General features: G+C 46.4%; 2 protein-coding genes across 5 annotated transcripts in view; both read right to left on the reverse strand.

Moving 5' to 3' along the window:
- Window positions 1–12,629, reverse strand: part of DNMT1 (DNA methyltransferase 1) — a 43,329-nt gene extending 30,700 nt beyond the window's left edge. The window contains exons 1-6 of one of the 2 annotated variants that reach the window (XM_051971483.1): window positions 11,230–12,501; window positions 3,447–3,489; window positions 2,958–3,065; window positions 2,497–2,740; window positions 1,759–1,831; window positions 1,177–1,261 (exon numbers count right to left, since the gene is read on the reverse strand). In XM_051971483.1, coding sequence (XP_051827443.1) covers window positions 1,177–1,261; window positions 1,759–1,831; window positions 2,497–2,740; window positions 2,958–3,065; window positions 3,447–3,489; window positions 11,230–11,732 — 1,056 coding nt within the window. In that variant the 5' untranslated portion in view covers window positions 11,733–12,501. Of the gene's footprint in view, window positions 1–1,176; window positions 1,262–1,758; window positions 1,832–2,496; window positions 2,741–2,957; window positions 3,066–3,446; window positions 3,490–11,229 lie in introns of both variants that reach the window. The other variant, XM_051971484.1, reaches the window with a different exon arrangement.
- Window positions 12,630–15,660: 3,031 nt separating this feature from the next.
- S1PR2 (sphingosine-1-phosphate receptor 2) lies at window positions 15,661–23,533 on the reverse strand. Of its 3 annotated transcripts, none has more exons than XM_051971485.1 (2): window positions 23,271–23,533; window positions 15,661–18,363 (listed from the first exon to the last, which is right to left on the reverse strand). In XM_051971485.1, the coding sequence occupies exon 2, from the start codon at window positions 18,261–18,263 to the stop codon at window positions 17,211–17,213; it is 1,053 nt and encodes a 350-aa protein (XP_051827445.1). In that variant the 5' UTR covers window positions 18,264–18,363; window positions 23,271–23,533; the 3' UTR covers window positions 15,661–17,210. The 3 variants fall into 3 exon arrangements, with proteins under 3 accessions (XP_051827445.1, XP_051827446.1, XP_051827447.1); XM_051971486.1 differs by lacking the exon at window positions 23,271–23,533 and adding an exon at window positions 21,039–21,256; XM_051971487.1 differs by lacking the exon at window positions 23,271–23,533 and adding an exon at window positions 20,311–20,451.
- Window positions 23,534–24,777: the final 1,244 nt, after the last annotated feature.

Genomic DNA, 24,777 nt, shown 5'->3' on the forward strand with positions numbered 1-24,777 from the left:
TAGCATCTACACAGCTGTTGAACTGATATTCTAAAAATACAGAAGTGAGTTTGTCATTTTCCTGCTCAAGATGCTTCAATGATAGTTCCCTATTGGCTCTAGGATTACATATGAACTTTGTTTGTTTGACATTTAAAGCCACTCTCAAGCTGGTCTCACTATAACTTCTCTAGGGGATTATTGTTCATCCTTCCATCTCAGAAAGGACAAGATCACACCTTACTCCATGTACTTTACACTCCAAAGACAATTGGTTGAACTGCTGCTCCCCATACATGATATTCCATTTCTCGAGTCTGTACCTTACCACAGTCTACTTCCATACCTAGAATGCACTCCTTCCTTACCATTTTGGAAATCCTAACTCCCTTTATAACTCGTCTCAAGTGCCACCTCTTACAGGAAGCTTTTCCTGATCCCTTCCCCCATGGTAGTAATGCTTTCCACCTCCCATTCCTCCAAATTGAATCTGTGTATTCATATATATGGATGTGGGTCTGTGACATGTATATATAACACATATAGTTATATGGATAAAACACATCTACAAACTATATTACAGAGAGATCATGCATATATATTATGTAGTTTTATATGCTATATCCATATATCTGTACACTGTAAAATCAAGGGAAAGACTGTTTCATTCATGGATTTATGTCCACAGAACCTAGTAGATGTCAAATAAATACTTGTTGAATTTAATTACCAGAACTAACAAGCAGCAAAAATTACAATTTGATAACATGATTAATGAACATTGTACTACAACAAGAAGAATTTATCTTGGTTTCAAAATCCTATCCCTACACAAGGAAGAGAGGAACTTAAGAAGCTGCCAATTTGGGAGATAGGTAATTCCAAGGAATACCACCTACTGTACTATACTCCTACCTTATATACTAGCAACCATCCAGCTCAACATTTTTACAAAGAAATCAAATGTGAGGTTAGAAGAGATGGTCTGAAATATCAAGAGGCAATTACTTCCAATAGGCTATAAATAGAAGAATAACTTTCAATCAAAAACAACAACATAATTTTTTCCAGTATTACTGAAATTCAATATGATGTCCTCATCATCAATAATTTCATATATTATTTTCCCTAGAAAAATGGCTATGTGTACAAAGCAAAAAAACTGTAACTGGTAAACTTCAAGATTCTTCAAGTTACCTTTTCTTCAAGATCTTCTTCCTTCTCTATATTCATTTCTTGCTTTATTTCTCCAGTTGCCCCTTCTGATTTCCGTTTACTGGATCTGTCATTCGAAATGCAACAAATCCCAATTTGAAAAGAATGCAAACTCTTCATATCTAAACTAATACGATATTGCTCCAATGACTCAAAGAGTAACAGGTTTTATACTTACCTTGTTTACAAAAAAGTCTACATAATTTCATGCTGATTAAAATCCTAATCTGTCTACAAGTAATCATAAAATGTCTCTATCTTCATTCCCAAACAATGATTTTGTAAAGACTGAAACAGCATTAAAAATCCTCTCACAAAATTAGCTCTCCAAAAGATATTAACAAACTCATAGCATTTAACATTTAAATGTGGTCTTCAGAAGTAGATTTTTAATATGTTATAGAGATTATTGACCAGGCCCTCTACAAATGGAGAAGTGGGTCTTTCATAAATTACCAAATGAAAATTCTTCAAATCCCTTCCACCAATAATTCTAACCAAAATAATATTTAAATCACTATTAGTAAAGAAAAGTTGCCTAATTAAGGCACAGGCCATACTGACCCTTTTGAAAACAGAGATACAATAGTAGGTTGCTTTCCAGAGCTTCTCGTAACCCTTGAGCTAGCTGAAGATTCTGTTTAAAAAGAAAAAGAAACTCAAGGTAAACCCTCATTATATAAATGAAAACAGCACCTGGTCATAAGTACAATTTAAAAAAACCTTAAGGACAGAAGTTTAGTACTTCACCAACATGATCAAAACCCTTAAGAGGAAAAAAAGGGTAGAATGAACATAAAATACAGGAGATACGCTACTTTTCATCCATTCAATTAATCATACTATCCTATGATTCTTATAGAAGAGTACCACAATGTCACTTCTGCTGCATCAAATCAAGGCAACTCATTGGTTCATTTTAACTCAAAAACTGGGAACAAAACGAATTACATAATCTAGCCCTTAGTAATAAAATCTACAAAAACTTAAGTGATGAGTTGTAGGCTGACAGTGCCAAAGATGGCATTTGAGGAGTTTAAGAATACAAGAAATGGATTCAGACACAGTTATTTGAATCTATTTCTTATATATCCTATGTGGTCTAATAAAGTCAAAATCATTCACAAGTACTTGTTAACTATTTCTGTTCAAGAAAACTTGAGTATTCTGTCCTAAAAATCTGTTTTATATGTAACAGGAGTGAAAAGGAGCAGAAGCTAGAGAGTCCCTCCCCTTCAAGATCAATATAACATTAAAATTATTATAAGAAACATAAATATGGCAAAGTTGAAATGCGATTACTTTTAGCCTCGCCATCTGATTTACTTCTTCTAGGTTTTCTGGTTTTTGACAGGGATGTTGATGATCCAGTTGCTTCCTCCATCTCTACTGTACTATCTTCTTCAATACTTTTCTCAAAATCTTCGTCACTTGTATAAATACCGTTTTCTAAACAACCATTCACTTTTGAAGTGAGAGGATGGTCTCCGTTCTCCAAAAACAGTTCTTTATTTAACAGGAATTTTACTTTGGACAAGTATCCTTCCTAGAGCAGGAAAGAAACAATTTAAGCAATAATTAGCATGTGAAAGCCCGTAATAAAGGCCAGGTACTTTCCATCAACTCAATCACTCTATTTAATATAAAAATACATCAAGGAAAGATTTGTGAAAAAGGCTCATTTCATCTTCCTGCTTCCTTCACAAGTATGCAAATACATAAGGAAATAGCAATGTTAAAAATGGGCTGCTAAGAAAACTTACTTCAGAAAGCTCTTCTTTGTGCAATTTGATCTCCAAGTCAAATAACTGATGCTGTACTTCTGCTTGCAGAAATTCATGCAATAGACTTAATTTCTTCTTAACAAATTCCTGGAGAAAAGAGTGAGGATTTAGAGCCTTAAGAACTTTCCAGCCATTTGAATTGCAAAGACGCAGGTGAATGACAATAGCAGCACACAATACAGATCCATGAAACAGAAGTAGGACCAAGAAAAGATCCTGGAGTAATTTCCAATTTCCTACACCAGCTTATTTTACAAATGAGGAAACAGAGGCAAATAGGGTTAAAGGAGTTGTTCAAGGTCACGCAGCCAGCAAGTATCTGAGACCAAATTTGCCTGATTCTGTGTGCCTCTCTTCTTTTTGTTAAAAACAAACCAAATTGATACTTCCCACTAAAAGCTAGTATCTTGGATATCTACAAGTAAACAGCCTAATATAAGAAACAAAAATCATCTAAGAAAGAATTACCTTTTCTGTAAGAATATCCTCATCTTTTTCTAAATCTTTAAGCCTGAAAAAAAGAAAATGTAATTGTTATATCTCTTGAGTTCCAGTTCTACATCACCAATCACTTATTAGACATTTCAAACTGCATGTATATTCCTGGATATTTTAAACTCAACATGTTTACGACAGAACATATGAATTAACGTAAAGGAAAATTATCAAAACCAGAACAATTAATAGGAATTTGTTGTCATTCAGTCATATCTGACTGTGTGATCACATTTGGGGTTTTCTTGACAAAGATACTGTACTATTTTGTTTTCTTCTCCAACTCATTTTACAAATGAGGAAACAGAGGCAAATAGGGTTAAATGACCTGTTCAAGGTCAGTGTCTGAGACCAAATTTGAACTTGTTTTCCTGACTCTGGGGTTAGTTTTCTGTCTATAGTACCTCCTCACTGCCAGACACAATGAATTCAACACTGTAAAAGAAAATTACTGAAAAACTTAAGAACCACATGACTAAAGCAATGACCAATCAGGACTCTAAAAGATTAATGTTAAATCATGCTTCCCAGCTCTTATAAGTAATGAAATAGAAATACAAAAATCCTACAAACTTTTCAATCACTATGAATTATTTTCTTTTTCACGAATAAATTGTACAAGGGAGGGATTTGGGGGGTGGGAGTGGGAGAGGTTGTCTGGAAGGCAGTGACAATGAAACAAAAAAAAAGGGAAGAAAACAAAGAAAGGAAGATCAATTAATCATTTAAAAAACAATAGAACAAAGTTCAGAACAAAGAGAGCAGTATTGGAACTACGGTTAAATTTGAAATACAAAAAAAACCCACCCTGGCTTTAGAAAACAGATTTATAGTTTCACATGCAATTCTTATTTTTTTTTTTAAATACTGGAAAATGTTTGTGTTTGTTGGTGGTCATTAAGTTTATAATAATAAAAAGGAAAATTAAAGGCAGGAATCCTAAGTTTTTAAACCCAGAAACCCCTCTTGTATTTGTATTCAATTTCCATTTGTTTATTTTGGATGTACTTACATGTATCTATATATCTTGTCTTCTCCAATAAAAAATAAAGTTCCTTCAAAGTAGAGATTATTCCTTTTGTTTTTAATCTTTGGATCACTAGCATCTAGAATGTGAATGGTTGTCTATCCTCCAAAGTGATAAGGGCTTACAGTTTAATTGACTACTTATCCAAGAGCTGCTGCTAAAGAGATAAGATACTAACCTTCAAAATTCAATGAATTTCTAGAAAGGGATCGGTTGGTCCTTTATGAACTACTAAAGAGTATACAATGCTTCCAAAAACATAAAGGGCATTTAGGTTCCATGAGAAGAAAAAAAAGGAGGGAAAAGGGAAGGAAAAAAGATTCCTTCCCTTACTTCAATAACTTACACTGTAACCTCAAATCACTTTAAAGGGAGCCACATTTTATTACTATCTCTTTTTTTTAGGGGAAAAAAAAAAGTCAAACATAATTCACAGATTGAGTAGAGCTGAGATTAATTAAATGAATTCAGAAACCAAAAACAAAAGAAAAAAACAATTTTAACCCATTTCACCAGCTGTATATCAATACAAGAACCTATCAAATCCCTTTCCCAGCTCTACGTCACCTTTTTGGCTAATTAAAATAGGACGTTTTTACTCAAAGGGCTAGTGAAAAAAGGGTGATGGGAAGAGAGACAGTTTTCCATTTTAACTATGAAACATTCAAAAATGCATTTAATCAGGGGGAGCTAGGTGGCGCAGTGGACAGAGCACCAGCCCTGAAGTCAGGAGGACCTGAGTTCAAATGTGATCTCAGACAATTAACATCTCTTACCTGTGTGACCCTGCGCAAGTCACTTAACCCCAATTGCCTCAAAAAAAAAAAATATTGCATTTAATCTGTTGCTCAGATAACACCAAAGATTAACATGGTGAATATGAATATCTTAAAACTGACTTAAAAAAAAAAAAAAAGCACAGACAAGGTGCTGAAGAAGAGAAACTCACTCCCCCAGCCAAATGGCATCCTTAACCTAAATCTGGGCTTACTCTCATCTGCACATGAAATTATCAAGGAGCATGAAGGAGAGGAGGAAAGGGGAGAGTGGATTTTCTATGTATAAAGGAAAGCAACTGGACCTCAATGGAAATTCAATAACAACAGTCTCACCCTGCACAAGGGTCTAGCTCAGAACACTCTTTATACTGAAGAATTCACAGAAGTTCCAGGCCAAAGAATAATCTTACAGATTAAGATTAGGTCACTATTTAGTAGTGAGATTTTGAGAAATGTGTTGAATATTCCAGTGATACAAAGTGCTGATTATTGGCATTGATGAGTTTAAGAGACAACTAGCTTTTAACAAAGTAATCTCCAACCATCTGCAGCATATTCCAAGTTAAGGAAAAAAATCATTAAACTGGGAAATGAATGCCATGCAAATTTCTTCTCTCAGCCATTAATCTATGGAATTTAAGAAAAAAGAAGGCATTACGACTGCTTCAGGTGGAAAGATTCAATGTTTAAGAAGCTACTGGAGACATCTGGTTTTAAATTATTCAAGAGAGGTTCTTGGAAGCCTGTATCTGGATATATGTAAATTAGTAGAAATAATAATACATTTAGAATCCAAGGATCTGGGTTTCAAATGAGTTGTTAAGTTGCTTCTCTGTATGATTTTTAGAAACATCATTATATACACACCTTTTTGGTTCTTTTATATGAAAAAAGAGGGAATGGACAGGATAACCTCTAAAAGTTCCTTCCAACTCTAATTTTATTATGTTACTGATATAAAATGCAAGGTGAGATGATCCAAGGTTCCAAGATCTATCACAGATTTATATAGACGTGCTCAAAAATCCAGATTACTACCAGCTACAAATCTTACGTTCATGACTGTATGGTAGCAAGAGTACCGACATTGAAATAATGGATGAGCAAAGAATAAATAACATGATACCCATGTCACTGTTGTACAATGAGTTGAAATAGAATAATCACAAAGGTAAAAAAAAAAAAAAAAAAGCTTCAGGGATACATAAAATACATTTAGGCAATAATCAAGAACTGCTGAAAACAAATTTAGACAATAATTGTGGACTGCTGAAAACCAAAAATCATTTGATTTTTTTTAAAAATATACTTTGAAAAGGTAAGACAAGCTTCAGTTACCTTCATTTTCTTAATTAAGTCTATGACATTTCCTAAAGTTAAAAGCTAGTCAGTGGCAAAGTGTGTGTGTGTGTGTGTGTGTGTGTGTGTGTGTGTGTGTGTGTGTGTGTGTATATATATATATATATATATATTATATATATATATTTTTTTTTTTTTTTTGGGGTGGGGGTGTGGGCAATCAAGGTTAAGCAATTTGCCCAAAGTCACACTGCTAGTAAATGTAAAGTGTCTGAGGCTGGCTTTGAACTTCAAAACCAGTGTTTTATCCACTGAGCCACCTAGCTGCTCCCCAGAGCATACAATTTAAAAACAAACAGAAAAAATCTGTTGAACAGTACTACTATTAGATGCTCTTTTAAAGCTAGGTTTCAGGCAACCACACATGAGGCAAAATTGAAAATAGCCCATATTTGTAAAATGAGAGCAGCAGTTCCAAAGAAAAAAGTTCCTAAGCAGCAAAGGAAAAAAAATCAATTATATAGTGAGCTTGTCATTTTTATCCAGAGATATAACAACAAATGCCACTACTATCAACTTTAATAAAGTTACTAATATATGCTGCATATTATTTTGTTAGAAGATAAGAGTTTTATATCAAATTGAACCAAAACTTTAATTACTTTAGGAGAATATCTTCTAGACACAAAATCCCATGCCTGTGGCCACTCTTAAAAGAAGCAGCCTCTCCCATAAGAAAGCATTCTTCTGCATCAAGGTGAGATGGGCAAAACTGATTTTATTGATCTCTGCTTCTTTTTGTAGGGCTGGAAGGATATAGAAAGATGTCTTGAACTTTCAGATACTAAGCTGATCTAATGTGCTGATCCTTATGCTTCCAGCAGTCTGGAATTTGTAGGTCACTCTCCCAAAATGGAGAAGGGAAAATAAAGTGGTCTCAAAGGCACAAGTCTTTTGAGCATGTTGACAATAATCAAAATAGTTTTGAGTAGTGATTATTGGTTTTGTTTTCAATGGCTGAAACAAATTATTTTTAGAAACTAAATATGACAAAATGTGCATTCTTTGAGCACTCAAAGTTTAGAGGCAATAAAAGATCTGAAAAGAAGAAAAATGTATTTTCTTAATACTTTTGAAATAGCTTCCTAAACCTATATAGATAAAACTTTAGAAAAAAATATAATTTGCTACTCAGTCATGTCTGACTCTGTGACCTCATTTTGGGGGTTTTCTTGGCAAAGATACTGGAGTGGTTTGCTCCTTCCTTCTCCAGCTCATTTTAAAGATGAGAAAACAGGAAAATAGGATCGAGTGTCTTGCTCAGCTAGTAAGTGTCTGGGGCCACATCTGAACTCACTTCTTCCTGACTTCAGGCCCAGTGTTCTATCTGCTGAGCCACCTAGTTTCCCCAAAATATAATTGGAGCCATGGTAAAATTTCAACCATCTCGAAATTTCATCCGAAGGAGTCATTTACCTACTGCAAATATCAAAATGTTTTATTTTGTCATTTGTGATAGAAATCCGTCTTCAATCAACACTTATTAAGTCTGTACAGTGGACAAGGCATTGCACTGATATAGCTTTCCAACTTTTGAACCTGGTAAGAATCATCAAGGTGACTATGGAGCAATACAGTAATCTCAGTCAGAAGAGGGGCTATTTGCCTCTTTTCTAAATGGTTCCAAACAGCCACGTTTTTAAAATTCTCAGGTTAGTTTAAACAACTTCTATGATCATCTTTAAGTACCTATATACCCTTCTAATTTCTAGGTTTGGAAGTCAGATAATCAAATTTCTTAAAATTGTATACAAGTCAAAAAGTAAACAGAACCAGAGCACCTGAAAAGGTATTATCTTACAAGTGTATAAACTTTATACCTGCATGAATTTTACATTTAAAGTCTGTTTTCCTAGAAGCATTTTATCCTTCCTAGTGATATTTATCTTTATTCTGGACAAGGGAAGCTCTCGGGTAACACAGTTCTGGACATTTAAGTGTTAGTGGACATAATTTGTATAGCTATGTAAATAAAATTTTTATTTCTAAAAATAAAATTTATTTTCATTTCAAATCTATATTCTTCTTTGTACTTGGCATGAGCATACTATAACATGGGTATAAGACACCTTGTACAAAAAAGCTACTTAGTAAATATTTGTTGTAATTAATGGAATATGTGAAATCAACAACTTATCTTCATCACAGTAGTAAATCTCCTTTAAAGAGTGCAAATACAATTACAAAAATAAATATAATTATGAGTAAAATAACTCTTACCATAGACAATAAAGTTTAGTGCTATCTAGAAATCCCTTCCCATTGGTTTTATGTATTAAGGCCTGCAAATTAAGATGATACTGATACTCTTACCACCTTGTTCTGTAACTTGTCATTTCTGAGTCCTTACTCTCCTTTGCTTTACTTATTGGACAAGGGTTAGGTTTTGTATAAAGATCCCAGGCTCGTGAAGAGGGGAGACTGGGAATAATTATAAATCAAATAATTAAGATGATATAAGAAGGAAAATGAAAAACAATTTGAAAACCAATTAGAGGTAGGAAGGACAGTATAATGAAGTCAGAGAAGGCCTGTAAATCCACTTCTGATTCTGATAGCTATCAAAATCCCTTTTCTTGGAGGTAAATTTATAAGGATTCCTGGGTCCTTTCTAAATCTTATGATTCAAAGTGACTTGCCCAAATTTACCTAGATAAGTAGCAAATACAGAACCTGAATCAGGTCTCCCAATTCCTAATCCAACTATTAAAACTCAGCAAAATCTTACATATTCGCATTACTATACTTTTCACTGTGATACACAGTAAATTCTCAAGTTCTACAGCAAATTGTAAAAAACTCTCACTTAGAATTATTTAAGTTGAAAATCTATTGGGGATATCAAAAAACCACAAAGAATTTGCATTAAGCACAATATTTAAAATGTTTTTATATTATTTCTAAAAAATACCAACTTTAAGCTCATTAATTAGGATTTAAATGCCTTGATAAAAATAACACCAGTATAATTAAATGTTATTTTTTTTCTGGTGCTAAGAGCTGTTTCCCTCTTAAAGCAGTATTTAAAATAACAAATATCAAGTAATCAGATACCTAATACTACACTTGGAAGATGTATGTTACCAAGATCTTACTAATCATAGCAACTCCTTCGTGAGGTAAGTATTTTTCCTCACTGAAATGAGTGCAAGTGAGAGAGATATTTAGTTAGTTGCTGAAGGTCACAGGGTGAGTCACTGGAGTGCCAGGATAAACTTGAAGTTCTTGGCTCTAACCACTAAAAAAATACATGGGGACAAACGAATCTCAAAGCCACTTAATAAGGATATACTACTTTTTAAAAATGAGTGTGTGCTCTGGGTTCATAGAACAATTTCTCTGCCAAAGCAAAGTAGGCAGCTGACCTCTGCTCTAGCCACTAAAAAAAATGCCCCCACCCTTTTAAAAAAAGAATTGTCTCTTTACCTGAACATCTTCATAACTTATCTTGCTCCAGGAGGGAGACAAGAAAAAAATATATAAATTACGTAGCAAAGTAATCAAAGGTTATCCTTCCATAATAAAAACAATTGTAGCTAATTAATGGTGCTTGTAATGGCACTGGAAAGAGCAAACTAATAGCTAGATATCTGATATAGGTTCCTTCCCAGGGAACTTGCATTTGCTATCACAATTACACGCAACAAACACAAACCCTTGCTACCAATCAATCTGCAGGGAAATACGATAAAATAATACTTCCAAATGAGTGACTCTGTTATTAATTTCATGAAAGAGACCAAAGATGGCCCAAGGGGGCCGTTCCTAGATCTTTACAGGCACTAAGGAGAAATGGATGAGAGATACAACTAGGGTACAAATCCTTCGGTAGAGAAAAATCCATGCCTCGGGCAGTCCTGCCCTCTCCACCTCGTGCCCCAAGAATGAATGTCTCGGGAGGAGACGCCGGAGCAAGCCCACCCCACTGGGAGGATGGAGGGGGAAGGAGCGCCCAGGGGCCTTCCCAAAGAGACGTGGGGAGGCCTGCACCCCTCTTCTTGTATGGGTCAGATGCGGCCTGCCCCCCAGTAGCCACACGCCCCAGCCTACCATTCCCGACCCCCGCTAGGGAACCAGCAAGTGATGAGGGCCCCCAGGCGGGGGCGGGGGCTAGGGCGGCAGCACCCCCCACTTCCTGTCACTGGCACCGCTAGACCCCCCGCGCCCCCGCCTCCCGGGGGCGTCCCCACACCACCACCCCCGGGCCTCCGGGCTCCAGCTGACAGTCCCGTCTGGGGGCAAGGCCATGGGCAGCACAAGGAGGTCCCAGGCCAGGGCCGCCCGCCTCCCTCCACACGCACCTCCGAGACTCGACTCGGCGTTTTGGCGCCAAATGTCCCGGGGAGCGGGGAGGGCGGCGGCGGCAGCTACGCCAGACGGGGCCCTCGCGGACCGACGCCCCCGGAGGGACCCGCGGCCGCGAGCCCAGCCAACGGCCAACCGCCGGCGCGCGCGAGTCATCCGCCCTGACTCGGGTCCCGGCCCGGCACCGGCCGGGCCTGTCAAGCCGCCGGCGCGCGGCTGCCCCGGCCCAGTCCGGCCCGGCCCAGTGCGGCCCGAGCTCCGGTAGTCCGGGGCGAGCGATACTTACCGTCTGCGGACCTCCTCCGGCAGCAGGAGCGCGGGCGAGCCCGGCGCGGCCACCGGGGCCGGGCCAGTGCGGGCGGGCATCTCGCGTGTCCAAGCGTGGAGCAGAGAGGGAGACCTGGGGGGGCGGGGGAGACGGAAGGGAACCGGCTCCAGCCGCGCAGTGGATAGCGCGCGGACCGCCGGCTTTTCGCGCGGAAACCAGAACCGCCGATGCTGGGGGTGGGAAGGGGGATAGGAGAGGGATATACCAATTGGGAGGGGGGTGGCTGGCCGGCGACGGGGCGGGGGCGCCTGAGCAACCATTCCGGGAAGGACTGAACCAAACTCAAAGGCCCGAAGGGGGGTTTTGGGGAATGGAGGCCCCGGCCCGGGTTCCGACTCTCCTCCCCTCCAGGGCAGTCCCCTCCGAACCCCGCCCCACGCGGCGCTGCTAGAAAAGGATGAAGGAGATCGATATATGTCATCTAGTGGTGCCGGAGAAGAGAGCAGAGCGGCCTGTACCATGGGCAGCAAAGAGAGAGGGGAAGAAGAAATGGACTGACCCAAAACCTCTCGGGAATTCCAGGGCAAGGTTGAAGGAGAAGGGGAAAGGTAGCCATTAGACCCTGATGTTGTCGGAGAAGGTTGGATCCTGAGGACCCATCTCTACCTCTAGATGGAAGCTGAAATTTCTCCAACACAGCCTGTCTGCACTCTAAGCTTAGCCCCTGCGTGTAGTCAGCCTGTATGTTCAAACCTTGCATGTAGTCGGTTTGTTTGGTCAGTCGCTGCCTACAGTCAGCTTGTCTTGTCCAGTCATTCCCTCTGACTAGGTGACCCTCCGACTGCAGACTGTCTGCTCAGCCCCTTCCTCTTTGGTCAGCCACTGCCTGTTAGAATCCTTACAAAGTGTTAACTCACTGGAATTGATAGAAACAATGTTTAAGTTTACACCTTTGAGAGGTCACACATTAGCTCATACATTAGAGTTCACAAGTCTGGGAGATTCACAAAGTTACATCTCCCACAATCCCCCTCTCTCAGAGGACCAGTCAACCTTTGGGTTCACACCTTTTAAGAGATCATATATAAGAAGCTCTTAGAGTCAGTCAGTGAGGAGTCAGTAGGGTAAGTCAGTTGAGAAGAGAACTGGAGATTCAAGAGAGCTGGAGGCGACAAAAGAAGCTGCAAGAGTTCTTGGAACCAAGGAGGGAGAGAGGCCTCTAAGAAAACTAATCGGGCTATTTTGGAAGAGATAATAAAGGATTTGAACTTTTAACAGTTGGCTGCATTTGAGGTGATTATTGATCTGAACTGAAACTAAGGCTGCTCCCAGAAGCCCCCCCCCCCCAAAAAAAAAAACCTCCTCCCAGAAAACCATCATATTTTAGAAAAGAAGAGATCACCACAACTGCTTACAGTCAGCTTGTCTGGTCCAGCCATTTTTTTTCTGTCTACTAAACCCCTAACAGACTGTCTTTTCCATCACTACTTTTATTCAGCCTTTCTCTGTCCAGCCAGTCGCTCTATATTGATAGTTATTCTATCAACCAAACATAAACATTACATCTTGTCAACTATTGCCTAACAGTCAATGTGGGTCAGTCTGTCTTATCAACTACCTGTCAGTCAACCTCATCTGTCAGTGTCAGTCTTTTTAGCATCAATTAATTTACTTAGTCAATGTCAGCATCATAAAAACTTAGGGTTCAGTTCAAAGGTAAGAGATCATGTCATCCAACTCTCATTTTATAAAGGAGACAACTGAGGCAACAAGATCAATCAACTTGTTCAGTGAGGATGCGTTGGCCTGTCAGTATCAGTCAGTTGATGCAATTCATTAGCTCCTATCGCCCATTTGATGATGCTGGATGTCTAAGAGTCAGCAGACCTCAAAATCTTATTGCAATTAATTAACTTTCGCATTTTTAGAGATTCTTTCAAAAGCTCTGGGCTTGAACCTGAAGACTTCCATCCTATAACTGACCCCCCCCCTTTTTTTTTTCTTATTCACTAAGGGAAAGGAAAGAAAACTATGCAAACTGGCATTCTAGGCTGTTAGTAAGTAAATTTTAGTGGAAAAGTGCAGAACTAGAAAAGGCTTCAAGCTAATGCAAGAGTTTTCACTTGGAACATTTTTCCTGTTCCCAATTACAGCCGCTTGCTGGGATCCCAGGGGTAGAGGCAGAGTTCAGAAGTGGAACAGTCAAGAATCTGAGTCTCAGCCAAACCAAGGTCAGACACAGTAGGAAATGTACATTGCCAGTGACATAATGGCCAGTCAGCCAGAAGACCAATGAGCTGAGTCATCAACAAAGCAGTAGGGTTAGTTACCCACATGGACTGGCAGCTTGACTGAGTTCCCTCTCTCAAAGGTAGAGGACAGTAAATGTAAACAAGTCCAGGGGCCTTGAACTGTTAGCACCTCCCCTTCTCAGCCCAACAGAACCAAAGAGCAACCCAGACAAGCCAGCCTTCAGTGTCCAAAGCTCCTTTGGGCTTTGAATGACCCTATTCCCACACCTCTGACTCAATCAAGCTATTGAGTTTTGTATAAACTAATGCCCCAGGACTCTCTCACTGAAATGCAGTAGAAAAAGCCTGGTGGAATACCCCCTCTTACCTGCTGAACTGGGTATTCTAGTCTTGTCTGGGGCCCAGAGTAGGTTTGAGAGTCGTGTGTATGGAGGAATGGGGTACAGGATCAGATTCCCTGACCTATCCCCAAACTATGACATGGGGTGTGGCCCCAGACTTTCTCCAGAACATTTTGTATCCATGCTCAGCTCCCCACTTTTTTCTGGGCCTGGCTTATGGGAACCACTCTGTCCTCCACAAAATTGGAGGAAATAGGTCATTCCATCTCTATGGGACAGTTCTGGATTAAAGAAAGCTGACTCAAAAGTCTTTTTTCCATCATTGGGACTTGGGGTCAATGTTGCTAACATTCCACAGAGAGGGAAAATGAGGCACAAAATAAGGGATAAACTACAGAACTCAATGGCTCATTTTAAAATGAGTTTCCAAGTGCCACATGCAAGCATCTCTTCAAAATTCCCCCACCATAGCCCCACCCAAATGCCATATGGGGTTGTATCCACTGGAGGAGCTGCTCTCCAATGCCTCTGGCCAAAAGCTCAACTTTCTAAACAAAGTTGTCTCCAAAATCTCATTCTTCCTGATCTTAAGTGGAGTTGGAGGCCCTGGGAGGGGTTAGTCTAAAAAGAGTATGTGCCTAAGCCAAGAGGGCACCTTGAGTGTCTTTGTGAAACTCAGATCTTTTTCTATCTCTCTGTACAGGTTTTTTTTTAGTATCTGTATGTGTAGAATAGCTGTGTGTATGCAATACACTCTCTTCTTTTTTCTGTACCTAAAAATAGGAAATAGGTGTTTTCTTTGGGGTTGTCTCCTTACATACATATTTAAGAGCACTCCTTATGTGGTTTAGTTGTATATTGCTGAGTATTAGCAAAAAAATAGAGATTCATGATTTGGAGAACTATTCTCACCTTCATCCCAACTGCCCAAACTCTGGGGAGGAAATCTGAAGTTCACCGTTAGGAGCTTCCTCACTTTATGCCCAGTGTAAATAGAAAGAGAAAATCAAGTTATCCTGGAACCCAAGAAGGCGGGCTGACTAGGGAGGGGTTCTAGAAGTCATACATCTGGAGCTTTTCCATGCCTTAGTTGGAGTTGTCAGCCTTTACCTTCCTCTGGGGATGAGGGGATGGGAGAATGGCCATCTGTAGTGGTGGTGACGGATAGAAAATCACCGCTCTTCTTTTCCTCCTAAAAAAGAGGGGGGTGTGGATGGTTTAAAAGGACACTAAAAGTCTGGATGCCTGGATTCTCTTCAGCTGTCCTTGGAAAGGAGGTGGTGCTTCCTCTGTGCTTCAGTTTCCCCATAATCCTGAAGGGGGGATTGTTCCAGAAGAATGCCCTATCAGTGGGGGGTAGGGGGCCCGCAAAGGGAAGGAATGTCTTTTCAGGGAGTGGCCCAATGTGTATCAAACCAGCCTCCAGAGAACATGGTGTTCCCAACTTTGTTGAATGTACGTTCAACTCCCCTATCCTGCTGACAAATGCCTACGGAAAAGTCCCCAGACGGCAGTAAATGTTAGGGAATCAATAAATCATTAGGGTTTTTTTTTTGAGGGGTGGCTACCTTGAGTGAAAGGACAAATCCGTTTAGAAGCCACCAAGATCCAATCTTTAGGATATGGGGAGGGGCCTAATAGGAGCAAAAAAGAGGGAGGTTTCTAGGGCCCTCTCCCCCCCCTCCCCAGTCACCCGGTAGCAACCAAGATAGGGAGGCAGACAACCCACCCCCACCCATAACCCCTGAATAGATATGTGTCCAGAGGCTGACTCCTCAAAGCCTGGATATAAAGGTCTCCTTCACCCCGAGCAGCAGGACCCCCGCAGAAGACAGTGCTCAAAATGGAGACCCTGAGAGAAGTCAAACTGAACTATTTTAATCAATCCAAGGTCGGGCTCTTTGGGAAGGGAGAGCTATTTGGGATTTCCCAAGGCAGACATGGTCCGTAGTCTGTCCCTCTCCCCCCTTTTTTTCTTCATTGCAATTGTCTTTGGTAAAAAGTCTCAGAGTCCCTTGAGAACCTTTTTGCCCATTAGTGACAACAGGGTCCGGGTGAGATCCTGATCCCACCCCCAATGGGAATGACTTTCTAGTCATTCAGGAGCCTTAGGACCGGAAGGAGAGAACTGTTTCTCCCTCCCCTTGGGTTACTTCAACAAAGACCAGAGAAACAAAAATGTGGAACATTAAAATTACAAGTCACTGAGAAAAAACAAAGGGGTGGGGGGATGGAGACATATACACACACACACACACACACACACACACACACACACACACGCAAAAGCATATGCTCTCACAGATATAAATATACATTTTCATTTGTACCGTTTGGTTCCCTTTCATCCACAGGATACCAGATTTTTTTCTGTGGATTTAGGGGGTGTGGAAGGACAGCAAGCCTCAGGGCATTCATTCTTCCAACTCCCATTCAATAGAACTTGAACTGGGTAATAGCCAGTCAGCTAGGGTTGGAAGTGTTCTACAGGAAATGATAGCTTGTAGGGGTGGGCAAAGAATGAATAAATGGGGAGGCAAGCCACGAGGACAGAAGGAAGACTGAACTTGGGGTCCCTGGTGAACATAGCATGTGACCCCCACAAGAACTAAGCCCAGTCTGGAATGTCAGGAGTACTCCCCTCCTCCCCAGACTGCTCTAACCAGGGAGGGGGGGAAGATGACAGAAGACCTGCAGGGGGAACCTGGCTCTGGGGGTCCCTGGTGAGAGTAGCCTGTGACCCCCACAAGAGCTAATCCCAGTTTTTTTCACCTCTAATCTGGGATGTCAGGAGTACTCCCCTACTCCCCAAACCGGTCTAACCAGTGATGGGGGGGGGGAGGAGATGACAGGGAAGACCTGAGGGGGAACCTGGCTCCTGGGGGGAGGCCTTCCACAGATGGGCCTCCTCCCTGTTCCCCCAATCCTCCACATCAAGTCTGGAACTTCAGCTTCTTCTCCCTTCATTCCCCACCTCCCTCCAGCAGTGTACTTAGCCACAGAAGCCCAGAATGGGGCTTGCACCCTCCCCCTTCCCATCTTGTGATTTCCCAGCATGTGGTGGGGTGAGGAAAGGAAGGAGCTATAACTGTCAGCTGTCAGATTTGGGGAAGCTGTGGACTTGTGCAGTTGGAAGGACAGAGAGGGAGGAGTCCCTGAGCCCTGCAGAAACTGGAAAAATGGAAATTAAAGGCATTAGCTATTTACACAAGGGAAGGAACAAGGAAGGGGGGTAGCAAACAGGAGGCGCTACCTGGGCAGTGGGAACCACCTCAGCTCCTTACAGCTCTCCACTCTGACATCAGGCTTTTGGGAAAGAGCGTTTTGTCTCACCTCCCATCCCCGGCCCCTCTTGCCCCGAGACCCCGTTGTGGTTCCCAAGATGCACCTGCTGACAGCCACCCCCTCACACCACCGTGTTCCCCTCCATGAAGGTGGGCGACGTGGGCATGTGCGTTCCCCGCTCCAGGGAGCTGGAGCTCCGGAGGGGCAGGAGGCAGCGGCTGGGGGCCCCCCCTCGGTCCTGGCGCGTCCGCGGCCCCCAGCAGCACAGGGGCCGGAGCACCTCCCGCCGCAGGTCTCTGCTGCGCCACGTGTAGATGACCGGGTTGAGCAGAGAGTTGCACGTGGCGAAGGCAAAGAAGTAGTGGGCTTTGTAGAGCACGGGGCAGGCCCGGACGGGGCAGGAGGTGTCCAGCAGGAGCACGATGAAGGCCGGCAGCCAGCAGACGATGAAGACGCCCAGGACGATGGTCACCGTCTTCAGGAGGGCCAAGGTGTGGGGCCCGGCCAGCTCGGCGTGGCTGGAGCGCACCGCGCAGTAGATGCGCACGTAGAGGGCGACGATGGCCAGCAGGATGGCCGTGAAGACGGTCACCACGAAGAGCACGTAGGACTTGGCGTAGAGCGGCAGCACGGTGGAGCAGGCGTCCAGCCGGCCCAGGCAGTTCCAGCCCAGGATGGGCAGCCCCCCGAGCGCCAGCGAGATCACCCAGCAGGCCCCGATCAGCAGCAGCATCCGGCAGCTCTTGTCGCTGCCGTACACCTTCACTTTGGCGATGGCCACGTGCCTCTCGATGGCGATGGCCAGCAGGCTGAAGACGGAGGCCGAGAGCGTGATGAAGGCCGTGCCCTCTCGGACGAACCAGAGCAGCGGCGTCAGCTGCAGCGTCCGCGGGCCCGACAGCAGCGTGTTGGCGATGAAGGCCGCGCCCGCCAGCAGGTCCGAGGCCGCCAGGTTGCCCAGGAACAAGTACATGGCCGAGTGGAACTTGCTGTTCCGAGCCACGGCGGCCAGCACCAGCAGGTTCTCCAGGATGATGGCGCAGCACAGCAGGACGATGAAAGCCGAGGCCGCCTGGCGGGACGGCGTGTCTGGGGGGGCCGGGGTCTCCTTGGTGAAGTTGTAGTGTTCAAACACCTTGTGGGGATTCAGGTAGTCTTCGTAGGGGCTGCCCATGGCCAGCCCCCGCTGGGGTGGGGTGCTCTTCCACACCCCACCCCGCTCCCCCACGAAAAGCCAGGTGGGCTCAGCGGGCGGAGGCCATGGGTGGCGAGAGCTGCGGGGGGAAACACAAGTCAGTCAGCAACCTGAGGAGACTGGGGGCGGGAACAGCGGCCCATCCCCAGGCAGACCCTGATGCTCCAAGCGAGGCGCCAGAGGGTCAGGAGGGACAAATTCTCACCATCCCCCCAGCGTGCATTTTGCTTAATGCCACTTGCCAACCTTCACTCATCACCATTTACCACCTGTTCTCCTTCCAAACCTCGTTCAAACTCCAGCCCTGCCAGGAGGCCCACCCTGACTCCCCTTCTCGGCCCCTCAGTAGCTACAGACCCCATCTGTACTATGTCCTCTGGTACCCAGGAGTCTGGCACTTTGTCAGACAGAATAAACTTCCTCACCCAAACTGTGAGCCAGGGTCTTCCTCCTCCCCCTCCTCCTAGAGTGCCCGGGTCCGGCTTTTGCACCCTGGGCCCATGATGCCCCAGGCCCGCCTGAGGGAGGCTCACCTGCTCTGCATCATCTCCCAGCCGGGGCTACAGCCCCATCACCTGAGTGATCCCAGGTGCGCGGGAGGGGCCACCTGGCTGAGCCCCACGCGGGTTCTTTTCTGAGGCTGTTTTACTGGGCCCTCCGAGCCAAAAGCTCCTCCATGCCCTTCTCTCTGTGGAACCACTCTGAAGCTCAGCATGAAGCCCCACCCCCAAACTTGAAGAAGTCTGGGGCTGCAGACTTCCCCTGGCCTTAGAAGGGCACTCTGAACTAAGAAAGGGACACACACACTTTGTCCAGTCTTGTGCATTAGGGGGATGGGGATGAGGGGCTGAGTCAGGGAGGAGACAGCGCTTTTTCAAAAACAACTCTTTGTCATCAGCAGGATGGGGGTGGGGGTGGAGGGTGAGCTCAGACGGGTGTCCCAGGAGGAGAGACAGGAGGGGGGGAGGACCCCTGTGCTGAGATATATTCCAGATGTGCAAGGCCTCTGGATTGGGGTGGAGCCCACGCTCCAGTCATATCCGGTCCAGGGAACTGATGAGGGAGAGAAGACTGGGGGATGGGCAGCATGAGGAGCTCATGGGAACAGGGGGGGACTAGGAGAATGAGAAGAAGTTGGGGGGAGTGTCCAGCTTCCAAATGAGAAATTTCCAAACACGGCAAATGGAGACATTGCTCAGACCGGGAAGGAGAGATGTGTGTCAGGATCGTACAGCCAGATTCTTGCAGAGACATATTCTGAGTCTCCCGGCCCAACTCAGAACAAGAAGGGGCCTCTTCTAGGTTGTACAGGGCAAGGGGAGAGGGGTGGGGAAAGAGAATCTCTGCAGAGAGAAAGCTTCCCCAGTTCATCCAGTTTCATGCTCCCTGTCAGACCAGCCTCTCCCATATAGGAGTGCAATTGTATCCCGCCCTTCTCCCCACCCCCACCCACTCACCTCCTCTCATCTCAGTAGGTGCTACTCCATATCCCTGGGCCTCCCCTCATGGGGTGGGATAAAGCCTGGGAGGGGTGCCCACAACACAGGTGGTAGGGAACCAGCTCCCCCAAACTCCATCATAACAAGAAACAGGAGCCCCTTCCTTCCCTGTCTCCATTCCCACAGCCAGCTTGGTCCTGACAGATAATACCTCCCCCTGGGACTGGGAATTCACCTTGTGTGGGTCCCTGTGCCCTGGGCCTCCCTAAGCAGCCCTCGCCCAAGACTCCCGCAGGCCGCCCAGCCTCGGGGGTAAGCATGCCCAGGACTGAGGGTCTGGTCCTGCAGGGCTGCTTTGGCCTGGTTCTCTGCTGCCGGGGATAGGGAGGGGGGAAATCTGAGGCAGGAGAGAGGGCATCAGTCTTGGTTTGGAAACAGAGGAGGATTTGTCTGTCTCCCTCCCGGACTGTGGCCCTGCCCAGCTCAGCTGACAGAGGCCCCTTGTTCCCAGGACTCAACCTTGGGCTCCATGACATCCTCTGCCAGATGGAGTTCAACCAGAGGCAACTGCCCCGGACAGGACTTACCCGCCTGGTCTAAAGCGGTGACAAAAGTCCCATAAAGGAACCAGGGACTCTTTGGGCTCTTTCCCAGCCAGAGAAAGGCCTGTGCTTGACTGTTTCACAGAAGCCTCACCAAATTCAGCAGAGGACAGTGTCCCTTTGAATTCTCAGGCTGATCCTTGGGCTGCTTTAAGAAGGCAAACAGAAAACTCTTGACTTCCTTTGAGGAGGAAAGTTAATGCTAATTGTAGACCTTGAGTTGGGTGGAATTGAAATATTGACTAAAAGAACCAGATCCCTAAGCTGTGGCTTTCTCAGACCCACATAGGGACTCACTACCCAAGTTCTGCCTCGGAACACCCACTCCCACGGGCGGTTTTTGGTATCTGCCCAATGATTTCTCCCTTCCAGAGCCGGGGGAGATTCACCGATTGATTGACAGTCGATTTCGGAAGGAAAAAACTCATCTGGACACCCACCAGCAGGTTCCTCCTCCTGCTCTCAGACAGAGTGCGGTCATGCATGTAGGAAACCCAGGCCTGCCCCACACATAACCCCGGCCGCCGTCGCCAGCTCTCACACCCCAGGCTGAGGCCGGACCCCTCCGGAAGTGGGCTCGCCAGCCTTAGGGTCCCCCCCAGGAGCTCACAGATGGTAAACCGAGGCCCTGACCCGCCGCCTCTGCACTTCCCAGGGCGAGGGCTCAGGGGGTTCTCTGTGCGGGCCAGGGGAAGGAGATGTCAGGCACTAACCCCGGCTTCACCTCGAGCTGCAGCGGAGCCCGACTCAGACTGCGGCCGTTTTCTCCTTCCTTGCCCGGAGCCACGCTCGGCTGCGCAAGAGTTAAAGCCTTTCCAGTGCGGGCTGCGGAAATGGCCAGACCCAAAATGGAATGAGGGGCCAGCAGGACAGGGCCGAAGCGGCCTAGGGAGGAGGGAGCGGAGGGAGAAGCACGCGCGGCTGGCTCTGAGCTCGGGCAGCCAAGGAAAGCCTATGCAAAAGAGCCCGGGCCGAGGGCCCCGGGGCGGGGGGAGGGGAGGAGAAAGGGATAGCTAATCTTATCTCCCTTCTCCTCCCCCTCAATCCAATCAAAACCCCGGGCTAAAGGATAGCTCCGACGGTCCCACACATCCTAGTTCCGGCCTTTTCTGCTCGGAACTAGGGTGCCCTAAGGGACTGGCCCGAGCACCTGCCGGCCGGCACTTCCAAACGCGGGCTCTAAGCATTAGGAGCCGCCACTGGGAAATGTCCATTAAGTCTAGGAGAGATTCTTATCTCCCTCTCCGGATATAGCGGCCAATCTAGGCAGGAGCCTGCACTGGAGGCCGACTACGAGAAGCCCTTTAAGGGCAGGAGAGCTTCTAGGCTCCGTATTCCGAGGCGAAGGCCTGGGACCTCAGGGTCTCCCGGGGTGGGAAACAAGGTCGCTGTTCAATCCCCTAGCTAAATCTGAGTGCATCTCCATGGTGACGAGGGCCCCGCCCCCACGGGAGTCCACTTGTGCCTTATCGCGCCCCTGGAATGCTCGGTATCCACACCGGGCCGCCCCTCTTATCTCCGAGGTTGTGGCCTTTTAGCCTTGGATTCTCCTCCGGCTTAGGCCCCTGCTCTTGTGCCAGGCGTCGGACTCCTTCGTTTTCCCCGCAGGGGCGATTGTCGCCTGGAGCCCAAATATCCCTCCCAAGCATGACACATCCAGCAGCCGGGTTCACTTTCCCCTGAGCCCTAAAACTCTGGATAGAGGGGGCTGGGGTGCGGGAGGGAAAATTAGGGAAGGGAAGAAGGAAAGAGGGGGCGGAACCAGGAGGAGCGAGGGGAAGTGGCAAGGTGTCTGAGTCCCAGGGAAAGTTCTTCCTTAAAGATGGGCAGGGGAACTTCTACGAGTCACCCAGACACAGATCCTGGGGAGCGACCCAGGGCCGAGACCCTGACAAAGCCTAAGGGTTCCATGAAGAGACGAAGGCCTGTTCCACTCAAGATCCCTTGCCTAGGGCTGCGTCGTGGGCCCTGTGCCCGAAGAACATCTGACGATCATGAGCCCCTAGGGAAAGTCCCCGCCGCCGCTGCTGTGAGTCAGTCTGGAGTCCATGGGGGCCTCGCGGGGAGCCGGGATCAAGCACACGCCGAGACACCCTCAGTGACACGCGCGAGTTCCCGGAGGTCCCTGACAACGCTTCCTTGACTCCATGTGGTTCTCGTTTTGCCTTCCGAAGTACGCCCCGCCATTCCGGGAAAGGGGAAGGAAACTGAGGCAGCAGGCAGCAAAGGAAGCAGAGAACCAGCCGGATAGACGCCCCTGTTTCTGGGAAAGTTGACTAGTCCCTTGTTCCTCTGTTGGGTGGACTTCAGAGTTCCTGTCTCTACCGCAGAACCTCTTTGGCAAACCACGAGAGTGGGAACTCCGGCCCGAAACAGTGTGCCGGGTTCCTCGGCCCGAGTCCCGTCTGACATCGCCCGAGTCCCCAGGAGCCCCATCACCGCCCCTATTCCGTTCACTATGAAAGTACAGATTCCGCCTCCGCCTCCGTGCAGACTTCCTGCCATCCGAGAGGAGGGAAAAAGAGGGGAGGGGAGATGCGAAGAGGGGGTCAGAAAGAAGAGCAGAGGGTCTTCAGAAGGCGGAGAGGTCCCCGCCCTCGGATAAGAGAAGCGGACATAAAATTTCCCTCTGGACTCTCAAAGAACTTGTTAAGTTGGGGAGAGGGAAGGGAGGAAAGCCCTGAAAGAAAAAAGGAGGAAAGCCCCCTATCCGTGCGACCCGGCTATAGGCCAAGGTGGAGGAAGGGGAAAATCTGTGTGTGCACGCGCCCCCTCACTCGGCCACAGGTCCCCTCGCCTCCAGATCCCACTGGCCCCAGTGGGACTGGGACCCGCGCAATCCGGGCGGAGGGGCTGGGGAGGGAGCCGGGGCAGCGTCCGCTGGGAGCGTGCTGCTGCTTCCCTCTTCTTTCACAATGACACTCTCCCGCGCGCCTCCCGCTCACCTGGCTCCTGCCGGGCCCGGCTCTGCCTCCGACTCTGAAGCCGCCTCTCTCCCGCGGCTAGTGCGGATCCCTAGGCCGGGCCGGGTCGGCCCCAGCGCGCAGTCTGAGCGCTCCGCGTCCCCCTTGCGCTCCCACAGCGGCCGCGACTCGGGCTGGGGCTCCCCAGCCGGCCCGGCTGTGCCTGGGTCGTGGGGCGGGGAGAGCCACCGCCTCTGCAGCCAGCTCGCTCCTCCCCGAGCCCTTCCCCCTTTCTCCTTTCCGGACGCGGCTCCGCCACAGCCAATGTCTTCCAGATGTGGCTGAGCCCCGCGCCTCTGGAGAGGTGGGAGGGAGGCCGGGGAAGGGGCAGGAGGAGAGAAAGACCGCTAGGATCTTGGGGTAGGGTAGGGATTGATTAGGGAGAGAGGAATTGTTGGGGCGGGGGGAGGGAGGAGCACAAGGGAGCATACCTGAGAGATTAGAGCAGCTATCTCAAAAGACACATTTCTTCAATGTCCAACCGTAGCAAGCTGGGGGAGGAGGGCAGAGGGGGAGGACTATGACTTCATTCTGGCCCTAGACTAGGGCAGTTGGAGGGACAGTGTCCCTTGTCACTCTGAGCCACTGGAAGCCCAAGCCTCTCACCTGACTCAAGCACTCTGAGACAAAAGAGAGTATCGTTCCCCTCCCCCGCCCCACCAGGTGCCCACTTAAATGACCATTCTTTCAATTCTGAAAACAAGACTGGTTCTGTGACTTCACTGGTCCACAGATCTACACAGCCCCCCAGATTCTTCCTCCTTGCCTTCCCACCTCCCAGGGGCCTTACTGAATATAGCCCTTTTCTCTCAGCAGCCCATATCAAACCCAGCCTTCTCCCTGACTTCTTTCAAATAAGCTGGACTTTCGTTATCCATAGTAATTTAGTCTGGGGTTTTTTTCCCAGGGAGCCCTGCAGTAACCTGGGAAGTGGAGGGGCCAAGAGGTACAGAGACATGTGATTTCAAAGGGCATACAGATGATTGTAAACATTGAGAGTCCTGGGGAATACACAGAGGGGCAAATTGGGAAGAGGGCCCAAGGTTTCTTCCTTATTAGGTCCTTATTCTAGAATGGGTCTGCCCTCAGACTAATACACTGTTTATCTCCCCTGAGCTCACTCAGGTTTGTTCAATTAGACCACCATTTATCTCCTTTTCCCAGTCTAGAACCTTATTTGACCCACAATTCAGATACTATCATTTATTAGAGTCCTGATTCTTAATCTCCTCCCTCCCTAAACTGGAACCTTATCCTCAAAGTAGCCTGTTCTTTAGTTTAAACACACCTCTAAAGCCCTCTAGACTTATTCCTTTCTATCCTCAATTCAGAGGTAATCTTTCTTTAATTTCTCTCCCAGAATACACATCTCTGTCCCATCGAAAATGCTGCTTTGTTAGCTTTAGCATCCCTGTATTTTTTTAAAGCCCCTATAGATTCCCACTATAACAGAAGTATATGGGGCCAGGGCTGAAAAATTCAGAGTCTG

Source organism: Antechinus flavipes, chromosome 1 (genome assembly GCF_016432865.1).
Source record: "Antechinus flavipes isolate AdamAnt ecotype Samford, QLD, Australia chromosome 1, AdamAnt_v2, whole genome shotgun sequence".
NCBI lineage: Eukaryota > Metazoa > Chordata > Mammalia > Dasyuromorphia > Dasyuridae > Antechinus > Antechinus flavipes.